General features: G+C 40.6%; 2 protein-coding genes across 2 annotated transcripts; both read left to right on the top strand.

The window, feature by feature from the left end:
- Nucleotides 1–28: 28 nt before the first annotated feature.
- Nucleotides 29–11554, top strand: slc41a2a (solute carrier family 41 member 2a). The gene is made up of 11 exons (XM_088297758.1): nt 29–100; nt 755–1154; nt 2446–2553; nt 3796–3867; nt 3980–4124; nt 4758–4904; nt 5853–6000; nt 6544–6623; nt 10817–10948; nt 11036–11184; nt 11261–11554. The coding sequence occupies exons 2-11, from the start codon at nt 801–803 to the stop codon at nt 11435–11437; spliced, it is 1512 nt and encodes a 503-aa protein (XP_088153884.1). The 5' UTR covers nt 29–100; nt 755–800; the 3' UTR covers nt 11438–11554.
- A 1532-nt stretch (nt 11555–13086) lies between these two features.
- On the top strand, nt 13087–26783 carry LOC148335364 (uncharacterized). Its single transcript, XM_088297757.1, has 4 exons — nt 13087–13260; nt 21458–25854; nt 26212–26262; nt 26335–26783. The coding sequence occupies exons 2-4, from the start codon at nt 21501–21503 to the stop codon at nt 26448–26450; spliced, it is 4521 nt and encodes a 1506-aa protein (XP_088153883.1). The 5' UTR covers nt 13087–13260; nt 21458–21500; the 3' UTR covers nt 26451–26783.
- The last annotated feature ends 976 nt before the right edge of the window (nt 26784–27759 follow it).

The following is a 27759-nucleotide window of genomic DNA, read 5'->3' as shown; positions in this document are numbered from 1 at the left end:
AGCCACAGTATGTCATTCTGAGAATGATGCCACAAGTTAGGGTGACAGTCAACAGTGCAGCGTGAGAAGTTATTGTCTGTGGAATTACTTAACATTCAAGGTAAGGCCTCTTTTAAAATATTACATTTCACTAATTTAAGGTAATTAAACACAAAGGTGTTAGACACATTCCTTCACACATACACACATAACTAGCATTGAATGTTAATTTGTGGAAGAGTCACAGTTCTAACTTTCTCTTCATTCACCGTCTCCAGTTTAGATCCTGTATTTCATTGAGATTTTTGAATGTCAAATTGTAGAAAGGTTTTAAAGTAATAAGGATTTGTAGGAATGGAAATATCTCTCACAACATTTTGTCAAAAACCTACAAATGTATGATGTAAGAAAATATGGCTTTGTCTGTTTTACGGACTTCATTTTAGCAAACTATTCAAAATTGTAAGAATAGATAATTTGACGATGACCTCAGTGGTCTCACACCCAGGCATCTCAGGAATTTCAAATTAAGTCGCATATTCCTTTCAGACAAGATAACCTCAGTGCTGCTGATGAGACTTTGGCCTGTTGCATGACAATAGAGGCTATCTTTGCAGCAGATGACTCGAAACAATCACTCTCTCTCACTACTTTGCCACCAAAACAGTACCAAACTAAATGAGAAGAAAACATTGTTGCTACTGCTTTGCGATTTTTTGTATAGATAAGAGTTCCTTAAATAAATGTGTTTATGTTTATGTTCATGTTTGTTTAGGGCATGTAGCGCAAGATTCCATTCTGCTAGAGCCCAACTTGACAATATGGTATTCCCAGAGTCAAAGGATGTGCCGACGAGTGGGTCTGATGAGACAAGACCCATCCAGAACCACATTTTACTTCAACACTCTCCAGGAATGAACCATTTTACCCCACGAGTGAATACTTCACCAGTCAATGTCAATTATGAACCACAGGACTACACTGAGACAGACCCACTATTGTCCAATGAGCATTACAGTGGGGCAAGATGCAGGGGGTCTCAGGAGGCAAATATCTCACGTGGTGCAGTGGGAACCCCGGAGTCAGTCTGTTCCTTGCTGCTGCAGATACTGGTGCCGTTCCTCCTGGCTGGGCTGGGAACCATCTCTGCTGGACTGCTTCTTGATGTGGTTCAGGTGAAGAAACACCAAGTGATTTAAAGAAATCGGTCTTGAGTGGTGGGTTACGGTTTCATGAGCATGGGAAATTGGAGGTTAAAGGGTTACACCAGCGGAGAATCCCTGAAACATTATTGAAAAATTACTTTTTAATTACCTGATTGAAAATCAACGTATTCTGGAGTGCCTGCTTCAATCAAGTGTGAATTGACACCACAAATGACATTTTGTCTCATGCGAGTCATTTTTGCTGTCGAAATTGCAACGTCACAATTCATAAAGTGACCCAATACCGGCCTCATGCTTCATTTCATCAAAAGTAAAAAACAGAATACAAATATTTTCAAATCATGTTCAACCTATATTTAATTGAATACGCTCCAAAAATAGGATATTTATAACTCCATTGTTTATAGTAAATAATTATGAATTTCAAATTTTATGGCTGTAACACGTCCCAAAAAATCCGCGACAGTGTCATGTTTACCACTGATGTTACATCACCTTTTCTTTTAACAACATTTAATAAACATTTGGGAACTGAGTTCACCAATTGATGAAGCTTTGTAGGAGGAATTCTTTCCCATTCTTTCATATCCCTCACACATTTATGTTGGTTTTTGATGCAGTGCCGTCTGAGGGATCGGAGGTCACGAGCAATCAATCTTGGTTTTTGACCTTGTTGCTTATATGTAGTGATTTCTCCAGATTCTCTGAACCATTTGATGATATTATGGACTGGAAATGATGAAATCCTTAAATTCCTTGCAATTGCATGTTAAGGAACATTGAAACCAAACTGTTTGACTATTTTCTCATAGAGTTGTTCACATAGAGATGAACCTCACCCTATATTTGCTTGTGAATGACTGCCTAACTAGATTTATTTGCTAAAAACGTTTATCAGTTTAAACATTGATCTTGTCTTGTTATCGTGTCTTTGTTAGGTATTCAATGCAATATTGGTTGAACATGATTTGAAAATTGTTTACATTTTACACAACATCCAAACTTCAATGAAATTGGGGTTATATTTCTGAGTTCTTGAATGCTTCAATTTGTTTGCGGATGGGACACAACTTGAGAGCAACTTGCAACTAAAGTGCGTGAAAATGTATTAGGACTTCATCTTCACAGGGCCTCTCTTTTCTCCTCATACTCTATGCATTTTGAGAGCAAGCAATAGCTCCGTTCCTGGTCGTCGCGATAATAAAAGCTGTAACACACGGAGCATAGTTTAGGGGGCGTGATACAACATTTTACGATTCGAATGAGTACTTTTCAACCCTTGTTTGCATTTCCGTGACAGAGCTGGGACGTATTCCAAGAAATCACAGAGATCTTCATTTTGCTTCCTGCTGTGTTGGGCATGAAAGGAAACCTGGAAATGACTCTTGCCTCTCGACTGTCAACAGCTGTGAGTTGTCCGAACACCAACGTGTACAAATATACGTAACATGGACGTAGGAATTATGAGGTCCTGTGTACATGTAGTAGAGTATATAAAATGGAACGAACAGATTCCCCTCTAAAGGAATTTTTTTCCTCCATTCAAATAGATTTGTGAGGTCAGCATTCCTCTATATATACCACGATTCTGCTGCATAATTCCTCCAGAGCTCACAAATTCTGATATTTCCACACTTCAAACCAGGGACTACAGGCTACTGTTTTATGGTCGGTATCATATTGGTGATGGGTGACCAGACGAGCAGATTCATCACGTTGAGGATATTATTCACACACAAACACACTGTTGCTGTGCCTTAGCCATTGAAACGACAGTTGCATACTCTGTGGTCTACCGTAGTGACTTTTTAAAGCCCTTAAATATTCATTCTTGTCATGACCAACAGCCACGTGCTGATGACTAAAAATAGGCAGTTTATATTTCTCTCCATTGGTGCGGTTTGGTTGCATGTCTTGATCCATATCAGGAAAAAGTGGAAAACTGATCTTGTTCAGAGCACAGCAGGGCTTTCCCCTGAATCGGGGCTTAGATCTGTTGCAGCAGGGAGATGGGAAAATAGGCAGGACAGCGAACCTCAAGAAACAGGATTGAAGACTCCTCCCCTAATCTGTTCCCGCAACTGGAAGCATGGAGTTGATCCTCGTTTGTGTTGCGTATCCTCCGGTGTCGATTGAAAGACAAAAAAAAAGCAAGGGATCTCCACTTGCATATAATGACATCATCAACAATGGATTGCTTTCGCAACATTCTCTTCCACAGAATAACATTTTTCTCCCTTGCATCATGGGATTTCTGTCCCCTTATGAAACTCCACACTGACTTGTAAAGATTGTGACAGCTGATCAACAAGTACATATATGCTGTGGAACAAATGAGTTACTGAAGTTAGTTCGCTTAATTTAGGTTGGTGTAAGCCAGTAATTCATTAGCATCTTGTGTTTATTTTTTTGTACGGTTCGTTTTTGCATCATTTGTGTTCTATGTGATTGTGTGTGTGTATTTAATTATGCTGATAATTGACTGTACTTATAGTTTGTAAGTACACTTTTTAAATTATCTTTATGCATTTAAAAAAAAAATAGATAAAATAAAACCCCATACTTTAAATTTCCATAATCATTTAGATTTTGTTGGAACAAGTCATCATTTATTATTTGCTGTATGTATCTAAACATGTTTGTATTTCAGGTAAATGCAGGCCAAATGGAACTTGCAAGCGAAAAATGGATGTTGATCATTGGAAACCTGGCCCTCAAGCAGGTTCAATATGAAAAGCCTGTTAAAAAGGATACGTATCATCTACCAGTGAACAACCACTGTTGAGTTTCACCATTATTTTCACCACTATTTACTTTTACTACTTATCCTACAGCTACAAGCAACTGTTCTGGGCCTTTTAGCCTCCCTGATGGCTATTGTGTTGGGCTGGATTGCTGAAGGAAGGATACCATTTAATCATGTTGTCCTTCTGTGTTCAACCAGCGTTTGCACCACTTTTATGGCTTCACTGCTGCAAGGTAATATAACATTAGAAAATTGTCTTCCGTTACTTTGGCCAATTCATTTTCTAAAAGGCAATAATACAATACTTTTGTTTACTTTTAATGCAGAATGTCATGAGGGGACAGAGTGCCGCATTAAGTCAAAACTTAACATAAGTTCTCAATCATGTTTAACATCAAATTATATTGTCATTTTTGATGAGCACATGACCCTACCTGTAAAATTCTATGATTACTTTGACGTGTCGTGACGCTCGTCATAAAGTTTGCTGTCCTCCAATGTGAAGTTCTTATGCACATGATTGACACTTCTGAAAACAGCATTAAGCATTTTTATCTATATATACGGTATGTGTGTTTATGTACCCAATTGACCCCACCTTATTTTCCCTCCTCCCTTTCCAAAAGGATCGTCAGGTGTTTGTATATGTGATTATATGTAGCCATTACGTTATACTTCTCATCTCTTTTGATTTTTTAACATTAGGAATTTACTGACCTGTTGACTTTCAATGCTCTATTTGATCATGAACATCATGAACTGATCACCAATAATTCAGCAAAGTACAGATAGACATACTGTATCCAAATCCGTCATATCCATAAAAATAAAACATGGTCCATTCCATATACTTTGACTGTGTCTAGGTATTATAATGGTGGGAGTGATTATTGGCTCAAAGCAGACTGGGATCAACCCTGACAATGTGGCCACACCCATGGCAGCCAGCTTTGGAGACCTCATCACTCTGGCCTTACTGGCTTGCTTCAGTCAGTGGTTCTACTCCTTCATCGGTAAGTAGAATAAAATATAGAACCACAGTGGAGTCTCTAAAGGAAATCATGAACACCAAATATATAAATTGAAATAAAATGCGGTTTCAATTTTAACATGCATGAAATAAATAGCTTGATAAAAAAAATGTGACTTGTTATGATTCTAAAAAGTATAAATCAGGAGAGACAAACTTATGTTTCAAATACAAAAAACACAAAAATTAAAGGGGAAGTCAATCCCAATAAAACATTTGCAATATCATGTTCAGTGTGGCCTCACTTGTCTAAACACGACATTCTGATTAAGATTGCATTTGTGGAACATGAATTAAGCAGCAAATTACATCCGTTTTTAGCCATCTCAGGCGTTGGCCATTTTGTCACTTTGTGGCGACTGAAAATGACATCACAGTTGCACAGGGCTTAGGTAACGACCAATCACGGCTCACCTCCTTTCAGAATGATTGGTTGTTGGTTGCCAGTCACAAACATGTACAGCAACAGCTCCAAAGTGCTGTCTTGTCCAACAATATGGTCTCTGACATCAAAGACAGGATCCGGAGTATTGTCGTGTATTTTTGCGGCATTTTCCATGGACAAAATATTACTGATAAGGCAACATGTAAATGTCACACTCTCAGGAAAGATTGCAATGTCACTTCAGTTAACCCTGAACATTTTGACATTCTAGTCTGCTGAACTTTGAAGGAAATAGTTTAAAGTTAAGATCCATAAATTGCTTTCTTGATATGCTGCCTTCACATTTTTTGAAATATTTTTTGATCACCTAGCTCCAAAAGTCTTACTCATAGTCCATAAATCTCCTCAATAAGAGCAGATGAGGGCACATGAAATTCAAAGAAGTAAAATGTACAAACAGACACAACACTGATTCCCCATTTTCCTGACTTAGCATACAAGACAACTGTGGAGTAAACCTTCAATTAAAACACTTTGTCTTGACAGAGCTATATTCGTATGTGTTGTTCCTCCTGGATCTGTTTTTGTTGTGCCTGATACCGCTGTGGATTGTGATCTCCTCTAAACACCCTGCTTGTCGGATCCTCCTCCGTACTGGGTGGGAACCAATCATAACTGCAATGGTCATCAGCAGGTATGTGCTTTGGTTTTGGTTTTATTCAATCTGCATGAATACTGTTTATGCTATATACAAACACAAATATTAAATACTTGTATATGTTCACAATAAGCACTGCACAGTACAATGATTCGCGAGACAGTGTAAAATGACTATAAATTAAAACGGAAACCCAAAATTCGACATCTAAAAATTGAGGTGGGATTGAGGTCGTATGATTTAGGTTGTCAGATGGAAGCAGGAAAGACAGAGCTCTACATTGTGGTAGTTCTGCATTTTAGTTCTCTCACCTCAATGTAAAAGTGTCAAAAGTGCTGGGATGGACGAGGCTCTTTGACGATGGTGGCAGCTCACATGTGGCTTTGCTATGGGAGATGCTCTGCATAGAGAGGAGTGGAATTTTTTATTACAAAAATTATGTAGGTCGGAATTGGCCCAAAATAAATCTGTATTTTTCACTTTTTGAATTGCTGAATTTTCTATATTTTAAACATATTTTAAAAGTATTTACTATCTGTTATCTGAAACCTGGTTCTCTGGTTTACATGTCTTTTTTAGTATGGGTGGCCTTATACTGGACAAGACTGTGTCAGATCCAAACTTGGCTGGAATCATACTTTATGCCCCAGTTATCAATGGTGAGTAGAGACTGAGAATATTAATTTGATTGAAGGGCTGATATGGGGGTTTATGAATAGAAAAAGAGTATGACAGCTGTTAATCAAAAGTAATAATGATCTATGATGCCACTTTGAGTCCCGTCCCCTTTTGTCAAAAAATTATGTATTCTGGCTCCAGCCTTCCTGTGAGGAGTTTGCATGTTCGCCCCCATGCCTGCGTGTTTCCTCCCACATTTCAAAAGGTAGGCTAAATGGACACCCTTAATTACCCCTAGGTGTGTTAGAAACAAAAACCAAAAAAATATCAAGAAGATCCAAACCTCGAGCAAAAGAGAACATACCAGTCAGAGGGTGATGAGTGACTGTAGGCGTGTGGTCAGAGACGTGTTCAGACATGTCTGGTTTTTGAGCTGGCTGGGATCAATGGCAGTTCAAGTGTGACGAGCTCATCCTCCCTCTACTGGACGCGGAGGGAAATTCCAATATATCATATTATTATGGTGGAGGGCTGAGGGTGTCCCTTCCTATTTTTTTTTATATCTGGGACCTTGGTGGTCTGATCTTACAACAATGGACATATTTATAGTGGTGGTGAAGAGTGGGGGCTTCCCGGGAGAGTGTAACAAAAAATAATTAACAAGTGTGGTAAATTTCATTGTTGATGTGCGGGTCTGGCTCAGCTCCCCTCCGGACAGGTCGCCAGGCAAGGTTTGCTTGGTGATGGAAAAAACTTCTGACACACACCGGTGGTTGGAAAAAGATTTTATTGATCTCAGCTGATGTCAGAAGTTCCCGAAAGAAAAAAAGGTGTCCCCCTCTCGAGCCTTCCCTTCTTATAGGGAAGGCAAACAAAAGACATGAATATCCAATTCTCCCTTATTGCATATGCATTCTTATCTTGCTGGCCCTTAACTGAACTTTTCAACAGCCTCCTATGGGTGCCAGGTACGGACCCCCGCCCAGATGCGTCTCCTCTGCGCCAGACCCCTTTTCTGTATTCACCTTCCCTGGGACGTCGGCGACCCGTTAAATCCCTGACCCTTCATAAATAATGTTGAGGCCCCATGCCTCTCAAGACTGTAACTTGTATATTAGGGAGATCCAACACAAGACTTGGTATTCCTAAAAGCAACAATATTGTCATGGCCATAAAATAAGTTGTATATGTTAGACCTTGTGAAAATACACTACTGTTGGAATTTTAACTATTATCTGACTCCATTAACCAAACCCGACTTACATTCATCCAAAAATTATGCACGCTCGTTTTGAGGGAGAAATGACCAGGAAGCCGGCGATTTCACACGGGAGCGGATTTATTCCCAACAGGAGATCTAGTACAAAACCTGGGGCTCGATTACAGCTCTGCGGGCCTCTGTACCCAACAGAAGACGACGACCCCCCCCCCCTAAATTGCCCGGGATCATTTATACATTTCAGCAAACAAAGCAAAGACATCCTACTATTCTACTATTGGCTATGTGTCATCTGCAGTTAACTTTAGCTTTCTCTTAGAGGACGTCTTCTGCCCGCAGGATGACGTGTCGGCTCGTCCAATCTCACACAACAGCGCCTTGATGTCTGGAAGGCTCTGGGTCAGCACCCCCCCCCCCCGTTATCAGAAGTGCGGCTCGTCCTGTACAAAAAACATCTGCCACCTACGCATTTCACACAACCTGCCCTGACCTTCCACTGGACATCGAATCAAAGCACAATCAGCAAATATCTTTATTGCATTAAACTGAATACATGTAACTTGTAGTCAATCGTATAAAATCCTTTATAGTCAATCGTATAAAATCCTTTACTACGCAAGCATTGTATTTGCCCCAAACTGTCCAACACAAAACCACTCCACCTGGTCCGGCACGCCTCATTTGTTTTTCCATTACAACAGGCGCACTGTGCTCACATGCAACACGTGGGTTTCTGCTGTGACATCTCACGAGCGGTGAGTCCCGGGCTACTGTTTTTGCAACGATTGAAAACATGAAATGCCATTCCATAATGCATCATAAATAAATACATAAATACTTAATAACGCCATCAAGATAAAAATACAGTGTTTACAGTTGACATCTTCTATGTTTCACGTCAACATTGAACCATAGTTACAAATTCATATGTATCATAGATGAAGTACATAAAATTGATCAACAATTTCAAAATGTGCTATTCAGACTCAAAGCGAAAAAACAACTTAAAGAATAAGGAACTTTTTTTAGCACTGTAATATATTGCGGTATATTGTAATGAACTGGGTTATGATATGTTGCCATAGGGTGGAAGGGTTGCGGCAAACATGATTTTCTGCGACTTTGAATCCTGAACCCATCATGTTCCCAATTGTGGCAATGAAGGGCAGCGAGAGAGACAGAGAGACACAGAGAGGAGACACAGAGCGAGAGAGAGAGAGAGAGAGTGAGAGAGAGACTCACTCCTAAAGCATTAAAAAAAAAAAATCACAGGGCAATATCGAAAAATACTCAGTATTATTATTACTGCCGCTAACTAATACCTCACAGATGTTGTCTGACCTGACAGATCATTTGAACAAATTAAACCTAGACGAGCGCAACCATAAAAATATTAAATTATATCTTATTTGACTGGCTCCGGTCCACCAGGAAAGATCAAGTTAAAATGCACTTGGCTTTTTCCTTAATTGATGGATGAGACAATTTCTTCTTGAATGAACGGGTTGTCGGAGTGGGAGTAATTTTCTAAACACACTTTTTTATACACACGATGGAGACAATATAAGGAGAATTTATAATGAAATTTAGAATTTAGTATTGATAGATTCGTTGCGAACACAGGGGGTGCCATTTGGTAAAGGTATCAAATCATCACTGAAGGAGGACCGAAGTTTGACACCTGTGGCGTACTTTTAGAGAAGTGTGCACGCTTGCACTTATAGTAGCATAGAGATGAGATTCCACATTTTATTGTCCAGTAGCATTGTGTTGAGATACGGTTGTCTCATAGTTCTCGTGGCCGCCATTTGGGGTCCCCACTTCACCAGCGTTGAGATGTTGCTTGAATTGGCAATTTGGTCCATGTCTGTGATGACCCTTCAAGTGTTAATCAACCAGGTTTTCTGTTAGAATCCCATATTTGTTACACATCAAATCATGTCATCATCTCGTCTTTTGAATTGCTGTCTGACAATGGGGTCCAAATTGTAGAAAAGACGGTACCAAGATAAAAGCCTGTTCACACTGTGTACTAAATAAAAAGTACAGATACATTTCTTGGGGAAAAAAGCGTGTCACAAAAGATTTCGAATCAACCCAATTCCTTGGGATTCTCTGTCATAACCTCCTCAAATGCTCTTGGAAGGATTCCTTCAAGATCATCTTTGTCCAACCCACTCAGAAATTCCCCAAGACGTCAGTTAATCGCCATTTCAACTGCTGTTTACTTTTGCCGTGTCTTTATCTGCGAAGATTGGAAAAAGCAACAAACCAACCCCCACCACCAACACCCTCGATTACATCTGACTTCCTCCCCCGCCTCGACGATTCATGAACAGGACATGAAACGGCTCTTCAAACAAACACAGGCTGCTGAAGTGGGCCCAGGAAAGGGGGAAGGGGGGGTTGTCTTCCTGCTGCCTGAAAGTCTGCGCTGACCTGCTTGCTGCAGTTTACACATAGATCGTTAACAGATCTTTGGAGCTGTGTGAAGTCCCATCCTTTTTCTCACACATTATCACAGTCTGCAAGAAATGTGCAAAATAGGAAGTGAGCGACGAGACATCTGTGGTCATGAAGTCCTTTGAGCGCCTCGAGTCGCTTGCGCCAACACTTTCAATTTACAATTCTATCATTTCAAACTTCAGTTTTTGCTTACAGTGCTCCCACAAATTTGCGGTGAAAATCACCATCAACGCTAACTAGAGTTCAAACCCCGATTTATTGTAAATAGGGCAGTCTCCACCCTTTTTACACCTGTTTCCAGTGGTATTGCAAATTTAGTGGATTACTCACAATTTCTTTAAAAAAAATTCCCACAATCTGTTTGCGCGAACAATCAATTTAGCGTGAGGTACTTGAGCTCGTTGTATATCAATGATGAATACAAGAATTGATCATTATATTTGTCTTAAATGATTCAATCCCCTCTTCCACATAGACAGCTTCTCTATTCAATGACGTGAAGTTTTTTGGCTGGCAATCCCTTTACTTGTTTCCCTTTATTCTTACCAGGCATTGGCGGAAACCTTGTCTCCATACAAGCAAGCCGCATTTCAACAAATTTGCATTTGAATTTCACTCACGGAGAGGTTCCTGAAGATCGTAAAAGGTGCTACCAACCCTGCAGCACCTTCTTTGGTTCAGGTAAAGTGTCAAAGCGTTCAACAATTTATAAAATGAGTACCAGGGGGAAGTTAGTGATCCATGCATGACTGTAGAATTTTGATCCAGGACCAAATCACAAATCTGCAAAGGTGCTACTTCTCATTGTCATCCCTGGCCAGCTGATTTTCGTATACATTATTAACCTGATAAAAGGGGCCTACACCATGCCCAGTGCGCTCTTCACTGTCACATTCTTGACTGCCTCCTTGATTCAGGTGAGTCAGATGCGTGCTCCTGCTGTTTGCACACGTCGTCTTTTACATGCTTTTTCGCAACGTTTCTGTCTTGCAGGTCTTTTGCTTGTTGTGCATAGCTGACTGTATGGTCCACTGTTTGTGGAGGAGGGGGAAAGACCCTGACAGTTACTCCATCCCTTATCTCACAGCTCTTGGTGATCTTTTGGGGACAGCTCTTCTTGCCCTTGCATTCCTCTTGCTTTGGTGTAGTGGAGACAGTGGTGGCGTATAAGTTCAAAAGATGAACTTGTGTTGTCTTGAACAGTAATAAAAGATGCAAAAAAGGCATGTTGCTTTGAAGTCTTTGAAGTCTTTACTCCATAACTTCCACTCATGTTCAGCCGCTACTCCACGGCTACATTCTACAACTTTCGGCGGTGCTGCTGCGCACTTGACGCTACTGTGACATGCTGGGTACTGTAATTTTTAAGATATTTTACTGAAAATACAACATAATTTAATTATATATATATCAATTAAATTAACAAAAGATAAAAATATTAAATAGAAAATAAAAATTGCATACGTTAAAAATAAAATAAAACACATTATGTTGCAGTTCTACAAATTAAGGGTAGTTGTGTACGAGAGTTCCCAACACATTATGCTCTATTTCTCATTCTAATCTTTGTAAGGCATTTGTAAACCATAATGAATGCATTGTAAGGCATTGACGTCAGTATCTGTAGGTTCTAAAAGTTAACAGTAAGCCCTTTGACTGATCTGGCGAGCTTTCAGTGTTATTATTAGCAAATGACATTTAGTGTCCAAATTAAGAGGTTTAGTGAAATATCCTACTGGGGCTTACCCCAAAACATATTTGACTTAACTTAAATATTCCATCACTTTACCTGACATGGCACACCACATGACCTATCCTAGTGTTTGCTTAGTTACTTTGATTTTTGTTGTTTTGGACTCATTTAATCAGTATTTTTGATTTTTGAACCACTTCTCCTCATGAGGGTCGTGGGGGTGCTGGAGCTTATTCCAGCTATCTTTGTGCAGGAGGCGGGGTACACCCTGAACAGTTTATACAATTGCTGTGCACACAAACAAACTCCCATCATCGGATAACACTGGATAATTTGGAGTGTCTGATCAATTTACCATGCATGTTTTTGGAATGGGCATGAGCAGGGAGAACACGCAAACTCCACACAGGAAGGCCAGAGCCGGAATCGAACCCTGCAACTCTGCACAGTGAGGCCATCGTGCTAACCGGTCGTCCAATGTTCCACTCATCTGAAATAATGAATTATCAAAAATATTATTGGTTTGTGCCTAATAATGTATGTTTGGTTGAATTATTTTGAGTGGTTTGGCCACAGCAGCATTTTGAAGTTGGAAAGTCATAGATTTTCACTTCATAGAGCAGATGTGACCTTTTGACTTTTTTTTCATAACCAGTGTAGTGACCACACTGCAATCCTAATTCGTCCAAAGGTTAGCGGAGACCTTTCAAATGAGACTGCCCAGATTATGAAAAAGGAAGTATATGATACAATCAATCTAATTGTTCCTACCTCTAATTTCAATAGCGTTGTTCAAGTGGCTTCACATATCCTTTTTGGCTTAAACCCATAATGTGTACCATTTTATTTGCTGTTAATGCCATTTTCGATTTTCCAGTAGCCCTGTAGAGATAAGATGAAGAAGTCAAACTGTGTGCACGAGTGTGTGTTGGGGTGCATATGGACCTTCTGAAACAGAAGCGGAGAGCCTGACTTGGCTAACCCCTGCTTGACAAACCTGCAAACAGAGCAGAGGGACAGCTGAAAGTCTGTATCGATCTCATCCCTCTATAGTATCAATGCTATCGACATTTGGATCGGTCTTCCCAACAGGCCTCTGGTGACGTTGATAAGAATGTGAGAAACGTACAGAAGCGGAAGTGAAAGAGAACAGTCTCGCGGGCGAACGCTGAAGAAGTAGTTGCTCATGCATTGCGGCACGTTTAAAAGGTACCTGCGCGCCTTTTCGCTGAAAAAGCGACGACTATGATGTGGATACACTTCGCACTTTACCTCAACTTGACCAGCCTCTGTGGAAACGGTAAGCATGTTTTACTTTAAAACTAAATTAAGACACGTTTAGGTTGATCAAACAGCGGGCTTGACACTGTTATTTTTTTAAACACGTGACCGAAAACATTTTGAATTTGAAGTCCAGTAAGCAGAACGTTTACTTGAGAAGCCCTGATGCATTCAAACCAACTGGGGAATTTAAGTGGATATTCGCGAATCTTCATTGTGAGTGTAAATTGGAATCGTTTTTATCTAGTTGCTATTTACCCACTTTACTTGCCAGTTTACTTTTTTTACTTACCCTGTATTTTATTGTGATCGACGAATTGGGAACATGTAGTGGACAGTAGCGCCATCTATTGTAGGAATTAGCACACGTCACCTGAAAGTGTTCGATCGCGTTATTTGTCACAAAAGCTCACGCAGGCTATTTGTGATCGCCGCGGATGATTCTAGGAGTAAAGCAATGAAACGTGTTGTCGCCTTTTTTCTTTCTTTTTTTCCCTTTCTTTCTTTTAAAGCAGTGGCTGTTTTGCCGTTAGCCGCAACTCTCCTGCTTACCTTATTTATGTATGCAGTTGATTCCCGTCGGGCCCTGTTGGAGTTGAGCCACCGAGAAAATTTATAAATATTTAGTAAATGAACCGTAAAAGCCAACCTTACTCCAATGCGCGTTCGTTTTTTTGTACTCAAGAAAAAAAGGTGAAATAAAGACTCAACAACAGCTGATTAGAGTTCCGATATTTTAGTTTCTTCGATTTCTGCAGGTCAAGAAATGGTACAAAGACAGATATCTGGGCGGCTTTTTCTTAATCTCGCGAGAAAGTGTACTCAGACGAGTACAATCGAAAAATGGCGCACTCATCTCAGCCCAGCCTCACAATTTATAGGAGGTTTTCCATGTCAAGGGTCATGTAGGTTGAATCGGTCGTCCTCGCTCCTTCCCCCGGCCAGGTCCACGCTCCACTTCCAAGTTGACCTCCTCAGGCAGACGGCAGTCTCACCGTCTCTCCTTCCCCTGTAATCTTGTCGGTGTGCAGATTGTGTGGTGTATATTTTCCCAGAGCAAATTGTTATGTTTTTGGTGTTCTTGATAGCGTCCCTGTGACGTCATCCCCTTCCCAATTTGATATGTTTGTCTCTTCTATGGCCTACGTGGAGAATGTCTTTTCTCGTATTTGTCCATGAAGTGCTATCTGGTTTTGTCATCAGTTTGAGCTGAGCAGGCTGAATCTGGTTGTTCTGAATTTGAGTGTGGGTCATGAAAATACTGTGTGCAAGTTTGAGGTCTTGCATTTAAACTAAGTAATATAAATTTAGCATATGAGAATAATATAATGAATGAGTAAACACCATGACTACAATCCCAGTCAATCATATCTATGCACAGTACGTCTACTTTCATTTCATAAAAGCCTTTTGTTTCATCAATGTTTAACATATACAGTAAAAATGAACCTGCTAAATTAAATAATTGACCTTCGGTTTAAAATGTTGTTTAAAATGATGCCAGTAATCATAATACAATCAATGTGTTTTTGCAAAGACATCCTTGTGACCTACAGCCCATGTGGAAACTGTGCTTTATCATATTTGTTGTGTCTATGAAGTGCTGTTTGGTTTGTCGTCATTTTTTTAGTGCAGAGTGGTTTGTGTCCGTTTGTAATGTGCAGACTGAAAATGTGCGTGTGTTGCAAGTGTGAGTGTAATTCATGAAATCTACGGAATTAATCACCTTTAATCTCAGTAATCTATGACTATAGAATGTCAGAAAAATTATAACCCGTCAACACAATCACATCCTTACTGTGCACGGTACTTCAAGTTTCAGTTGATAAATGCTTCTTGTTTAATCACTGTTTAAAATATGCAGTAAATATGAACTGCTAAATTTAATGATTGACATTCTGTCCCGTAAATGTTTAAAATAACTAATCATAATACAATCCTTTAAAATATATAGACAATGATATATGAATAGTTGATGCATGCAACGAGTGACAGTTAAAAACAAAGGCATGCCTCAACATGCCTGAGAGCAAAAGGGGCAATTCAACAGCCTCTGAGCGCTGTGATTTTTCATTATGTAATGCAAAAGGAACTTGTCATGAACCTTGAAGCGAGGCTGCGCTGCCTAGTGACAGCTTCAGACATAGGGCTGCCAAGATTAGTCGACTAATCACGATGACGTCGGCGATCTGTATTGTCGACAATTAATTTAAGTAGTTTCCAAGTCGTTTCCGTGTATATTTATTAATTTGCCGCATTGCTTTTTAATTGAAAAAGCCTCGTCTTCCGCTTTTTCCTGCGGGCTGTATGCCTGTCTAGGGCACACATTCTCCGTTAATCTGGGTCATCGGCGGTGTAAACACAAGCATTATGGGTCAGAAGTGTCATGGCTACCTGGTGTTAGCAACGGAGTCCTAAAGTCCAATTCCTGTCCTCGCATTTATGCAATATTTTTTTGTTTTTAATGGTTTAATGGGATTTGCTGTCATGTTTGTAAATATCACTGCACATTGTGAAGAAAATCGCAATACAATTTTTTTTCCCTAAAATTGTTCAGCACGTGTAAATGTGAAAATGAAAGAAAAGCAAGTTGGTGCTCTGGGTGGGGAATTCCAAAAAATACAGATGCAACAATAAATAGATAGGTAGTGATTTGTACTCATAGCGAGAGAAGCTATTCAAGCTGTTTAAGCATGCGTATGTTGTTTATATGCATGTATAAGATATGGCATATTTTGGAGAGGGTTTGAATTGCAATCAATTATGATTAATTTTTAAGCTATGATTAACTCGATTAAAATTTGTAATCGTTGGACAGCCCTAGTATAGCCCTAATGTATACTTAATATTATAATTGTTTTTTTACGATTATGACAATTTTGTAATGTGTTATTGTGAGATGGGCTGAGAATATGTAAATAGTTTGTGTATTTCTAATCATGTTTTTATACACTATTTGTATCAGTGATAATTGCGCACACACACACAGACACTCACATTATTGCTTTAGCACACACGCGCGCAGCTGGAACACACGCACACACTTATGCTTTTCTTTCAGTTTCGATTTCCTTGCTTCAGGCTGAATTCCTGACTGATCACCGTGATTGATGTTTCCTGCCTGCTAGAATTTCAGATAATTAGTTACTTATGCTTTCCTGTCTCCCTGGAAGACAGACCCCCATTGTCTGCTAAGGTTGTTAATAAGAAGACCGAGCGGGTGGTGAGGGAGTGAGAGAGAGTGTGCGGGATTGAACTGGCAAGACGCCTGTTTTGCCTTCTGACTCTCTCCCCATTCGCGAATGGTCAAAAACAAAACTTTAACTGGTTTGCTCTGGTTTTCTGCCACCTAAAGGTATCCCAGAAAGGCGTCAGGGCATTTTAAACCTGACAGTTATCGAAATCATAATTGACTTTCTATTAATTGCACACCCCTACGCTATATAAATAAAGATGTATTTTTACTGAAACTGTTAGGCGAGTGGGTGGAAATGAAGGAATGAGTGAATGCGTGTAGATATGTAATTTGTGTGAGTGTCACTGTGTGTGCTGAAAGGGTGAGAGCAGTGTCCATTTGCTTCGGCGCATATCAATTCTCATGCTGGTTCAAACAACACGCCTGCCTAGTGGTTACTTACATCTGTGCTTGGCAGACTGTGCGTGGCCGAAATTCCGCCATTTGTTGAAAGCTATTTTGAAATCATGATGGTGACCGTTCGTGGTATTAATTAGATATGATCTGAGATGTTAAGACTACTTTAATAACACACAAACTGTGCCTAGTTCTTTAATAACACACATTTAATAACTGTAATAACGCACATACTGTGGCTACTGGCTAGTTCTTTTGATGCCAGTAAAATGTTTACCTGTCTTTTTTTTGTCACATCAATCATTAAACCACACGGTTGCTTTTACTTTGTGATTGTATAGTTGAGGGCGCGGAGGTACAACTTTTGCCTCCCAGCGCAAAACTTTTCCGCTCACACGTCACCTCACAATGCTAAAAATAGATTAGCGCTCCAGCTCACATATACACTATGCAGCACAGAAGGTCCCCGGAGTCTCTACGAGATTGTATTTGTGGTACTGTCTTTGTGGATCCGATCATTGATGTCAGTGATTGATTGGGTAAATTATGTCAATACAGTCGATCACCAATTTTGCATAAAATATATATCAGGCCCAACTGGATTCATCTGTCTCGGGTGAAACATCGGCTGCTCGGCGATCTAGCTGCAGGGTACCCTCCCCCTACTCCTACAGCTCCCACGAGTAAACAGCGTTATTTACGAAGGTTAAGTGCTGGTAACCTCTGACCTTCGGGCACTGCAACGATGTGCAACAGCTTCAACCAACGGTTGATCATTGCGACCAATTTCTTCGCGATTGTTGGAACACTGGCATATGGCATCTTCGTTGTGAAAATAGGCCACGATCAACAAAAACAACGACAACAGGAGCAGAAGAGTCATGAGGAATTCCGGGAGAAACATCTGTATGAAAAGGTGATGATAAGACCAAAACGTGCGGCCATTATAAAGAGTCATGGTCTGGTATACCACCCCGGTCAACAATGTCCAAACCATAGCAGTCATTTTTTCTTAATGCAGGTTTGTGTAAAGGTAAACCAAACCCTCTCATTCAAAATTCCATATACTGAATTGAAATACAACTGTAGGATAAGTTTTAAAACTCTAACCGGTTGTTCTCCAGGAGCTTATCACTACTATGCCATGATTGGACAGCGTGATGACTCCTGGGGGAACACCGTACCCTAGTCAGGTAAGGATTGGACGCCACATCCAACAACTGCTCTAGCCAAACAATGGAAGTCTATATTAGAATCGACCCGCTTACCAGATGATATAGTATTAACAGTAAATATGACAAATCAGCTAAATACATCATCATGCACGCCGATAAGGCTCTATGCATATTACCCAGGTGCTATAGGGGTGCCTCGGGGGGTGCCAAACGAATATAAATTGTTAGACCAAATTGCAGCGGGGTGGGAGTCAATCTTTTTTTGGATCACTCCAAACAAGAATGTGGATCATATTAATTATATACATTATAATGTCCTAACTCTCACACATTAACTAACAATTCTGGGAACAGAACATAGCCACCTGCACCCAGGTCAATGCAACCGAACAAACTCCACTCTAAATAAACATGAAAGGGGTGCGGATGTGGGCAGGATAAACAACAGCTGTGACCAGAATACACATACAGGCAAAATGAAAGAAACAAAGACAAGAGTTTATCTTTTTACTCGTGAGGAGAACTGTTAAAGAAATTTAAGTTTGTATGTTCATCTGTTAGTTTTGTTGTTTAGTTTGTCATCTTATCAAGTTTCAAACTATAACTAATCTTACAGGCCCCCTTTGTTGCACACGCATTCGTATCTTTCTGGCCTCTAATTAAACTTTCGACAGCTACGGGTGCCAGGTACGGCCTCCTCGCGAATGTGACTCCCCAACGCCAGAACCCTTTTCTGTAAACACCTCCCTTGGGGTGTTGATGACCTCTTAGACCCTTAGCAGATAAAGTGAGACTCGCTCGCTTTTAAGGCCGTAACTTATGACTTAGGGAGGTTCAGCACAAGGCTTGGTATCTCTAAAGCAACAATATCGTCATGGCCAGAAAGATAACTTGTATGTGTCAGGCCTTGTGAAAATACACCATACACCAAAAGATGTCTTGTAATCTGAAACCATTAGAATAGGCTGGAAGAGTGTGATGGAGTCAAATGTCTGTTTCCCATTCTGTATTGCATATTCAAATTGCTTATGCTGATGCAAATAAAAACCATGTGTGCAGTCGAACACGCTGGCTTTGCCTCGGAGTTCGAGGGCTGCCCCGCGCGTAAATGACAGACAATCTCGGCTGGTTGATTCATTTGTTCAGGCTTGTTTTGATAGAAACATCCTTAACAAAAACGAACGGAGGTGTGCTCAGTTACAGCTCCAACTTTGCTCCGAAGCACACTACGCTGAGCCCTCTATTTTATTGGGTGGGGAATCCCTAGGTAAACAATGCTTTCTTCTCTAAGGAATCAAAGGGGGGGGGGGGGTAATCTGATCATGGCAGTGATGAATGTAAACGCAGAGCAAATGGCAGTCGTAGACTGATAGGAGCCACCAAGCGTGACTTTTGTTGTCCCGGCATGAAATTTCATTGTTTCAGAGGTGTCTCGGTCACACCTCCTTTGTTGCAGTCTGTCACGGGAGAATCACATCAAATGTGGTGGAGTGACCCTCGCCATGAGTAGGAAATTCAGAGACAATAGACACGGATACCAAGTGGCAAGAGTATGGCCAGGAGAGATGAAACCCCAGTGATCAGGTCGGATCTCTGAAGCTTCCTACACTCCACGGGCCTTTTATTGAGAATCACAGGTTATATCACAATATTACTATCAATACAGAAATCGATACGGTTTTATACAACAGTATCAAAGGTATGTTTATTATCAAAGGTATGTGTAATCTGGTCACAGCTGTTGTTTATCCTGCCCACATCCGCACCCCGTTCATGTTTATTTAGAGTGGAGTTTGTTCGGTTGCCTTGACTTGGGTGCAGGTGGCTATGTTCTGTTCCCAGAATTGTGAGTTAATGTGTGAACCAAGATTAGCAACAAAACCTATACCATATAGTTAATGTTGTGCAGTGTGATATTAAATTTATCTCTACATTTGTTAACATAATTGTTCCTATAATATTCTTCACATTTCCCCCCTTTTAACATATGTAATGTAACGTGACATCAAACATACACTTCACACATTTTCAGTGTAGTTATCATAAATCTTACACTACTTTGAATTCAGAGCTGGCAAGCTCATAGTCAGCCAGCAGCATCTCAACCTCCTCCTGCAGGCTGACTTTTGCCCCCTCAAACATGCGATCAAAGATCTTAAGTATCACATGTCTGAGGCAGGGAATACAACAGCAACCTATCACAGCTAGTAGCACGGCACAGATGCAAATTGACACCATCACAGGTATAAGAATGTCCTTCCACTGCCCGAACATGTTACTAAACCATCCTAACACAGGATTGTCAACACCAGAATGAGTGTGCATAGTCTCAGACAACATTTGGAGTCCCTGGAGAGTTTTCGTTACCGATCCATTGGGGGCCGTATTGTTAGGGATGAACATGCAACACTGGTCATGGAAAACCGAACAAAGCCCACCAGCCTCAGCCAGCAGCATGTCCAATGCCATACGATTTTGGAATGCTGTCAGAGAGGTTGCGTCGAGCTGTTCAGCAAGGGCCATTCCCAGGACGTGTGTGTAATTTGTGGGAGTTAGGACATTATAATGTATATAATTAATATGATCCACATTCTTGTTTGGAGTATATCCAAACAAAGATTGACTCCCACCCCGCTGTAATTTGGTCTACCAATTTATATTCCCTATAGCACCTGGGTAATATGCATAGAGCCTTATCGGCGTACATGATGATGTATTTAGCTGATTTGTCATATTTACTGTTAATACTATATCATCTGGTAAGCGGGTCGATTCTAATATAGACTTCCATTGTTTGGCTAGAGCAGTTGTTGGATGTGGCGTCCAATCCTTACCTGACTAGGGTACGGTGTTCCCCCAGGAGTCATCACGCTGTCCATTGTAGTGATAAGCTCCTGGAGAACCACTGGTTAGAGTTTTAAAACTTTTCCTACCGTATTTCAATTCAGTACATGGAATTTTGAATGAGAGGGTTTGGTTTACCTTTACACAAACCTGTATTCAGGAAAAATGACTGCTATGCTTTGAACATTGTTGACCGGGGTGGTATACCAGACCATGACTCTTTATAATGGCCGCACGTTTTGGTCTTGTCATAACCTTTTCATACAGATGTTTCTCCCTGAATTCCTCAATACTCTTCTGCTCCTGTTGTCGTTGTTTTTGTTGTTCGTGGCCTATTTTCACAACGTAGATGCCATACGCCAGTGTTCCAACATATTCTTCACACAGCCTTGATCCAATCTTCCTGCATTTATCTCCTGAGGGTCTTCTCATTACCATGGTCCAAACAGAGGTCACACTGTGGAGCAATTCCTTTACAATACTAATAGAGTAAAATATGGGATAACTTATATACATTCACCCTAACACTTTGTTACATTGTTTGTTTTACAATTCATTCTCAAGTTTTGCCACATTTTTAATATTGTGATTTTTTTTTTTTGCAGGACATTTTTCTCCTTAATTCACACTGAGAAGAAGCACAGAAAAATGTACTTGGCCTGGCTCAGTGGACAATACCAAGTGCTGCCATGCTCACAAAATTGGATCCAAAATTGCCATCCCATAGTGAATCCTGGAGTGAAACCACAACAGAGTGACATTTCTATCCAAGGTGGCCCATCTAACAGGCAGACTGATGTTTCTCATCAGACAGCTCGAGGGAATCATATTGGCTACCAGAGGCCATATGCCAATCTGCAGAACCCTTCTCGTAATGTGGACGGAGGACAGCTTTTCTATGTAACAGGATGTCAAAAGACTATTAATCATTCATCAGTTCAGAATGGGTCTGACCACATGTTAAGAACAACGCATTGTCAGGATGGGAAGAGCCAATATCCATTGCATTTCAATCAATCAATAGCCACACTGGATACTCACATGTCTTCACGTGCTCTTCAACATACCATGAATAATAAGGGCTTGCATCAAGTCTTTGACCAGGGTTCATTGAAAACTAAATTTGTCACCTTTCCAACGGCTGCCCCACATGAAGTCAGACAGGAGGTTTCAAAGTCTAGAGTTGCAAGTAACATGCACATTGCCCCAGTCAACCAAACTCAACATGGACTGAATCCTTCTGCCTGGAATACAAATTTTGTTTTGCAAAATCTCAACCAAATTGCTGTAAGCCCCCTGCCTACTAGTTTTCAGATTTACAGTTTAAATCAGCCAACACAGAAATGTTCATCCACTGTCTTGAATGGTAGTAAAGCCAACCCCACTCCGGCAGCAAAGTCTAGACATGATGTCATTGGGACACCTCTGCAAGGATCCACTAATCAACAAACTACAGCACAACAAAGTGTACCGCTGGTTACCTCAGACCTAGATGCACATGTAATGAAGTCAAATCCACTCCTGTCGCAGTTGCTAATTGCCTCAGAATCAGTGAGCAATAGCGCTCAGTCATTAGCAACTTATAAACTAAATGACAACTCCAGTTCTGCAAGAGTCATCGCTGTTGTGCAACCATTGTCTCCACAATGCAGTGTAATTACCGCCCCAAGCAAATGTCCCTCACCGCAGAACTTTAATTTACCCACTAAGGGCACACAGAACAAGACTACAAAATATCATCGGAATCCCCTTCAAAGTGAAACTCAGCCACAGTCCAACCAATGTCAGCGTAAGCATCCATCTGCTGCTAGAACTGCAGATGACAAGCTAAGTAAAGGTGTGAGAGTGGAACCATCAGCTACCAGACAAGCTGATGACATGCCAAGTAAAGGTGTGAGAGTGGAACCATCAGCTACCAGACAAGCAGATGACATGCCAAGTAAAGGTGTGAGAGTGGAACCATCAGCTACCAGACAAGCAGATGACATGCCAAGTAAAGGTGTGAGAGTGGAACCATCAGCTACCAGACAAGCAGATGACATGCCAAGTAAAGGTGTGAGAGTGGAACCATCAGCTACCAGACAAGCAGATGACATGCCAAGTAAAGGTGTGAGAGTGGAACCATCAGCTACCAGACAAGCAGATGACATGCCAAGTAAAGGTGTGAGAGTGGAACCATCAGCTACCAGACAAGCAGATGACATGCCAAGTAAAGGTGTGAGAGTGGAACCATCAGCTACCAGACAAGCAGATGACATGCCAAGTAAAGGTGTGAGAGTGGAACCATCAGCTACCAGACAAGCAGATGACATGCCAAGTAAAGGTGTGAGAGTGGAACCATCAGCTACCAGACAAGCAGATGACATGCCAAGTAAAGGTGTGAGAGTGGAACCATCAGCTACCAGACAAGCAGATGACATGCCAAGTAAAGGTGTGAGAGTGGAACCATCAGCTACCAGACAAGCAGATGACATGCCAAGTAAAGGACAGAGTATGCATCCCCCAGCTACCAAACATGCTGTTGATATGCCAAGTAAAGGACAGAGTATGCATCCCCCAGCTACCAAACATGCTGTTGATATGCTAAGTCAAGACAATTGTATGAGAACATCTGCCTCACAACTGGCAACGCTTGAAACTCCAGAAAAGGAAAAGAGGGCTCATAACAAAGATAAGATGCCACTTGATGCAAATGCTAGAATCCTTGAACTTGCTTCTCTTCCAACAATTGAGTGGACATTGAAAGAATTGGCTTCGTTGAGTGAAGGATTTAAGATCCGAAGTGTGCCTCAAAATTATAATTTACTCAACCATCTACTTGGCTTGTTTTGGGGTGCGAGCCTTGACAATTTAACTTGTTCGCTTAAGACAAAATCTTTTACTCCCTTGGTTCGTCATGTTGATTCATTTTGCGCCAGCTATGTGAAGGAAGACACTGTTGTGCTCTCACAGGTATGCTCTTCAATTGCTGAGCAGCTCAAAAACTTTCATGTTCTAAAAAATGGCGAGGTTTACACAGAACGGCCCTACACATCATCATGGTTGAATACAAATGAACAGCTGGATGATATTGACAAAGAGTTTGGGCCCAATATTTTCCAAAATGTGTGTCCCAAACAGCCAGAACCAGTTAAAAAAGTCGCCAGATCTGACACTGAAACAGTTGCCCAAGATGGTAAAGACACTCTCGCCAACATTTCATCACCAAAAGTTAAGGATCCCCGACCTGTCACTGAAACAGTAAAAAAAGATTGTAATGACCCTCTTGCCAATGTTTGCTCACAAAATGTTAGTAAGAATCCCGTACCTGACACTGAAATAGTAGACAAAGATTGTAATGACCCTCTTGCCAATGTTTGCTCACAAAATGTTAGTAAGAATCCCGTACCTGACACTGAAATAGTAGACAAAGATTGTAATGACCCTCTTGCCAATGTTTGCTCACAAAATGTTAGTAAGAATCCCGTACCTGACACTGAAATAGTAGACAAAGATTGTAATGACCCTCTTGCCAATGTTTGCTCACAAAATGTTAGTAAGAATCCCGTACCTGACACTGAAATAGTAGACAAAGATTGTAATGACCCTCTCTACTCATTTGAAATCCAAGTTTTGCCACCAGAAAAAGCCAAAGCTGTCTTTGAGCAAGGCCATGCTGTGATGTCACAAAGTACCGAAAGTATTGGTCAGCCAGAGGAAGTCCCGAATACTTGCAGTGCTGTGGTATATGAGCCACTTCAAGATCTACATGTTACAAGCCGATCAAAACTAACTGTTCCCTTAAATCGTTTTTGCTGCATTGCAAAGTGGAAAGAAACCATTTTTGGTTCCCAAACACCTTTACAGGATAAGTGCCAGTGTAAGGAAGAACTGTGCGATTTTACTAAGACGCAAGAACAAATGGACTGTCCACAGTTTACAATGGAACCGGATCTCCAATCTCATGTACCTGAAGGAGCCACGGAATCAAAAAGTGGGGATAAAATGACCAGCAGCCTTCCGACAATAAGTTGGAATGAAATATGCAATAAAATCAGTGTAACCTTCGAATTAAACGACGATGAAGAAACAAATGACAGGCATGGGCAACAGCCAAACGAAAGCTTGGCAAAATTCAAAAGTAAAAACAAAAGTCTCCCCAATTGTGACAATATCGCCAACCACATGGCTGACAATGAAAAGGATTTCAACAAAGCTCAACTGAAACCTGGCGGAAGTTGCCCGTCAACTGACAGCCGCACCAGTGAGAATAGATCTAGGACCCAAATTCAAAATGACACGATGATGTTACCCAAAAATGAATATGTTGAACAAGCGCCAGCGACATCTTCACATGGGACAACGTCACCTTTAGAAACTAAACGACAAATACGACACAGTGAAAAGTCTGGAAATCACACCGATCTTAGTAAAACTGGAACACATGAAATTGAAGTAAGGAAACGGAAGAGGCTTACCAATCCGAACGGTATTTTTCCATACCTGAAAAAGTTGATGACGAAAACCCGGGATTCACATGAAGTTGATGTTTCCAAAAACAAGGTTGCTGTTCGTTCTGATGTCAAACCTTTAATGTCATGCAGGAAAACTGTCCAGCTGATGCTGTTTGGCTCTTTACCACAGGAAAATCAAGGTTTCATTAATCAAGAAAATGTGTCATCAAAACCACCAAAAGTCATTTTTGCAAGTGTTGACTGCAAGAAAAAAGTCTGTCGAGCGGAACCGTACTCATTTGCTCCATCTACAAAACGTACTTTTTCTCAAACTAAACTAAAGCTCACAACCACAATGAACAGCAAAAAAAAGGACGTACCTCCCACAATTGACAACAATGTTAGCCAACCAAGCCAGACTGCTGAACATGACAAAAGAAAGAAGCAAAGTGGAACCCACGATGATTTGCCCATCGAGGAGCGTGTCTTGAATTTCAGCGTTTTGCCCACCAGCTTCCGCTTTGAAGATGAATCATCAGCCTGGAAAGAAACCACCGAATATTCTTCAGGTAAGTCACTGGAATGATCTAAATCGATTCTGACTCCGACCTTCCTGTGTGGAGTTTGCATGTTTTCCCCATGCCCGCGTGGGTTTCCTCCGGGTACTCCGGTTTCCTCCCACATTCCAAAAACATGCATGGTAGGTTGATTGGACACTCCTACTAAGGGACAATTTGGTTGTCTGGGACTCACTCCATTAACCCAGTACATTACTTTATAATTTTTATATTAATATCCATAATTCCTTCTGGCATGGCATTTTTGTTACATCAATTTACTCACCACATTACTTGGCTGTATGTGTGTACCTATGTGGGGGCAATGAATCATCATCCTTCAAACTGAACAATTTTCATTTCTTCCAGATGAACCTTCCTCTGAACTAGAAGGGAAATGCCCCAATAAGAAGAGCAGAGGTAACTTATTTAGAAGCATAACGCTAGTTCTACTGTTTGCTTAGTTCTTTATCAGCGTGTTTCAATTTACAGTGGACGTGTGGAGTCATCTACCCGTACACCATGGTCCAGAGTCCAAAAGTACCAGTGTCTTTGCAGAGTATCAGAAGAAATACATGGAGTCACAGTCATCCACCATTCAGTCATAGTTAGATTAAATGATTGGTGTGAGATTCTTTCTGTTGTTTTTTTAGGTCATGAACCTTTTGCACATGTGAGGCATACTTACTTTTTTTATATTTGTAAATGTGTATACATATTTTGTTACATTTTACACACACACTTTGTTTTTGTTTACATCATTTCACCTGTATTTTACTTGAAATGTTTAGTATTTTACCATGTTTAGCTATGCTAGATCAAAGAGCCATGTTTTCCTTTGTTGCTGCAAGAGTTGAAGTATTCGCATCCTACACAAGTGCCATATTTTTTATTTAGTTCATTATTCGTCATCGAATAAATGATATTTTTTCAGAACAGTATGTTGAAGTTCCATTTTTATTTAGAACTTTCCAGAAACCTGGTGCTTTGTTTAATTTGTCAATGTTTTTCTTGTGGAACTTTGGTATGCAAGACAAGACTCCCACTGCAGATTTTATTCTTATTATTCTAAACCAATTTAACGAGGCCTTCAATTGTTAACTTGACACTGCAAATTTTGTGGATTGTTTTTAATTGTGAGCGTCCAGAAAACTAAAACAATCCCAATCTCAGCCCTGGTTGAGTGCAAGGTCTCGGGTCTTTTTAATTCTTCAGTGGTTTTTAATTTTGATGTCTCTTTGGCATCGAGTTCAATGTTCCTTCTAATTTTCCATTCGTCTGAGCATTCACACAAACTTCGTGACCATTCATTGGACCACGATGAGGAACGTCATAAATGCACTTGGTGGCCAAACCGGTATTACACTCCAAAACCTGAGATCATAAATTTTTATCAGGGGTCACCAATGTTGTGCCCGAGAACACCAGGTAGCCCTCAAGGACCACATGAGTAACCTGTGCGTCTATTCTAAAAATAACTCGGCAGTGATGCGAAATTTTCTAGTAATGTTGAAGTTAGATGATGTGATAAAGCCATGAACACATTTTAGCTACATCGTCAACCTTGCATTAAACATCTTGACTAGTATTTTATCAGACTGAAATAACTTATGTCAGGGATGTTTCTGTCAAAACAAGCTGAACAAATGTATCAACCAGCCAAGATTGTCTTTGTCACTCACGAGAAGCAGTCCTCTGAGAAACCCAGAAGTTTTTATTGCATCACAGCAAAGCAATTTGAATATGCAACTCATACAGAATGGAAAACTTTAACCGTGACTTAATCATACTCGCCCACGCTCTTCCTGCGTATTCTAACAGTTTCTGTTTAGAAGATATCTTTTTGGCTCACACTTCTGCTTATCTTGAACCACGAGGGAGTACATCTTCACTTGTGACCTTGCAGCGCAGACACTT

This window comes from Idiotropiscis lumnitzeri, chromosome 6 (genome assembly GCF_059441095.1).
Source record: "Idiotropiscis lumnitzeri isolate Australia: NSW breed Sydney's pygmy pipehorse chromosome 6, RoL_Ilum_1.0, whole genome shotgun sequence".
Taxonomy (NCBI): domain Eukaryota; kingdom Metazoa; phylum Chordata; class Actinopteri; order Syngnathiformes; family Syngnathidae; genus Idiotropiscis; species Idiotropiscis lumnitzeri.
The sequence above is the reverse complement of the archived record's forward strand: the minus strand, read 5'-3'. Positions and strand labels throughout refer to the sequence as shown.

Coding starts and splice junctions, on each gene's coding strand:
- slc41a2a (XM_088297758.1), top strand. CDS start 801: ATGGTATTCCCAGAGTCAAAGGATGTGCCGACGAGTGGGTCTGATGAG. Junction 1,155..2,445: donor TGCTTCTTGATGTGGTTCAG/GTGAAGAAACAC, acceptor TTTCCGTGACAG/AGCTGGGACGTATTCCAAGA. Junction 6,001..6,543: donor ACTGCAATGGTCATCAGCAG/GTATGTGCTTTG, acceptor TGTCTTTTTTAG/TATGGGTGGCCTTATACTGG.
- LOC148335364 (XM_088297757.1), top strand. CDS start 21,501: ATGTACTTGGCCTGGCTCAGTGGACAATACCAAGTGCTGCCATGCTCA. Junction 25,855..26,211: donor AACCACCGAATATTCTTCAG/GTAAGTCACTGG, acceptor CATTTCTTCCAG/ATGAACCTTCCTCTGAACTA. Junction 26,263..26,334: donor CCCCAATAAGAAGAGCAGAG/GTAACTTATTTA, acceptor TTCAATTTACAG/TGGACGTGTGGAGTCATCTA.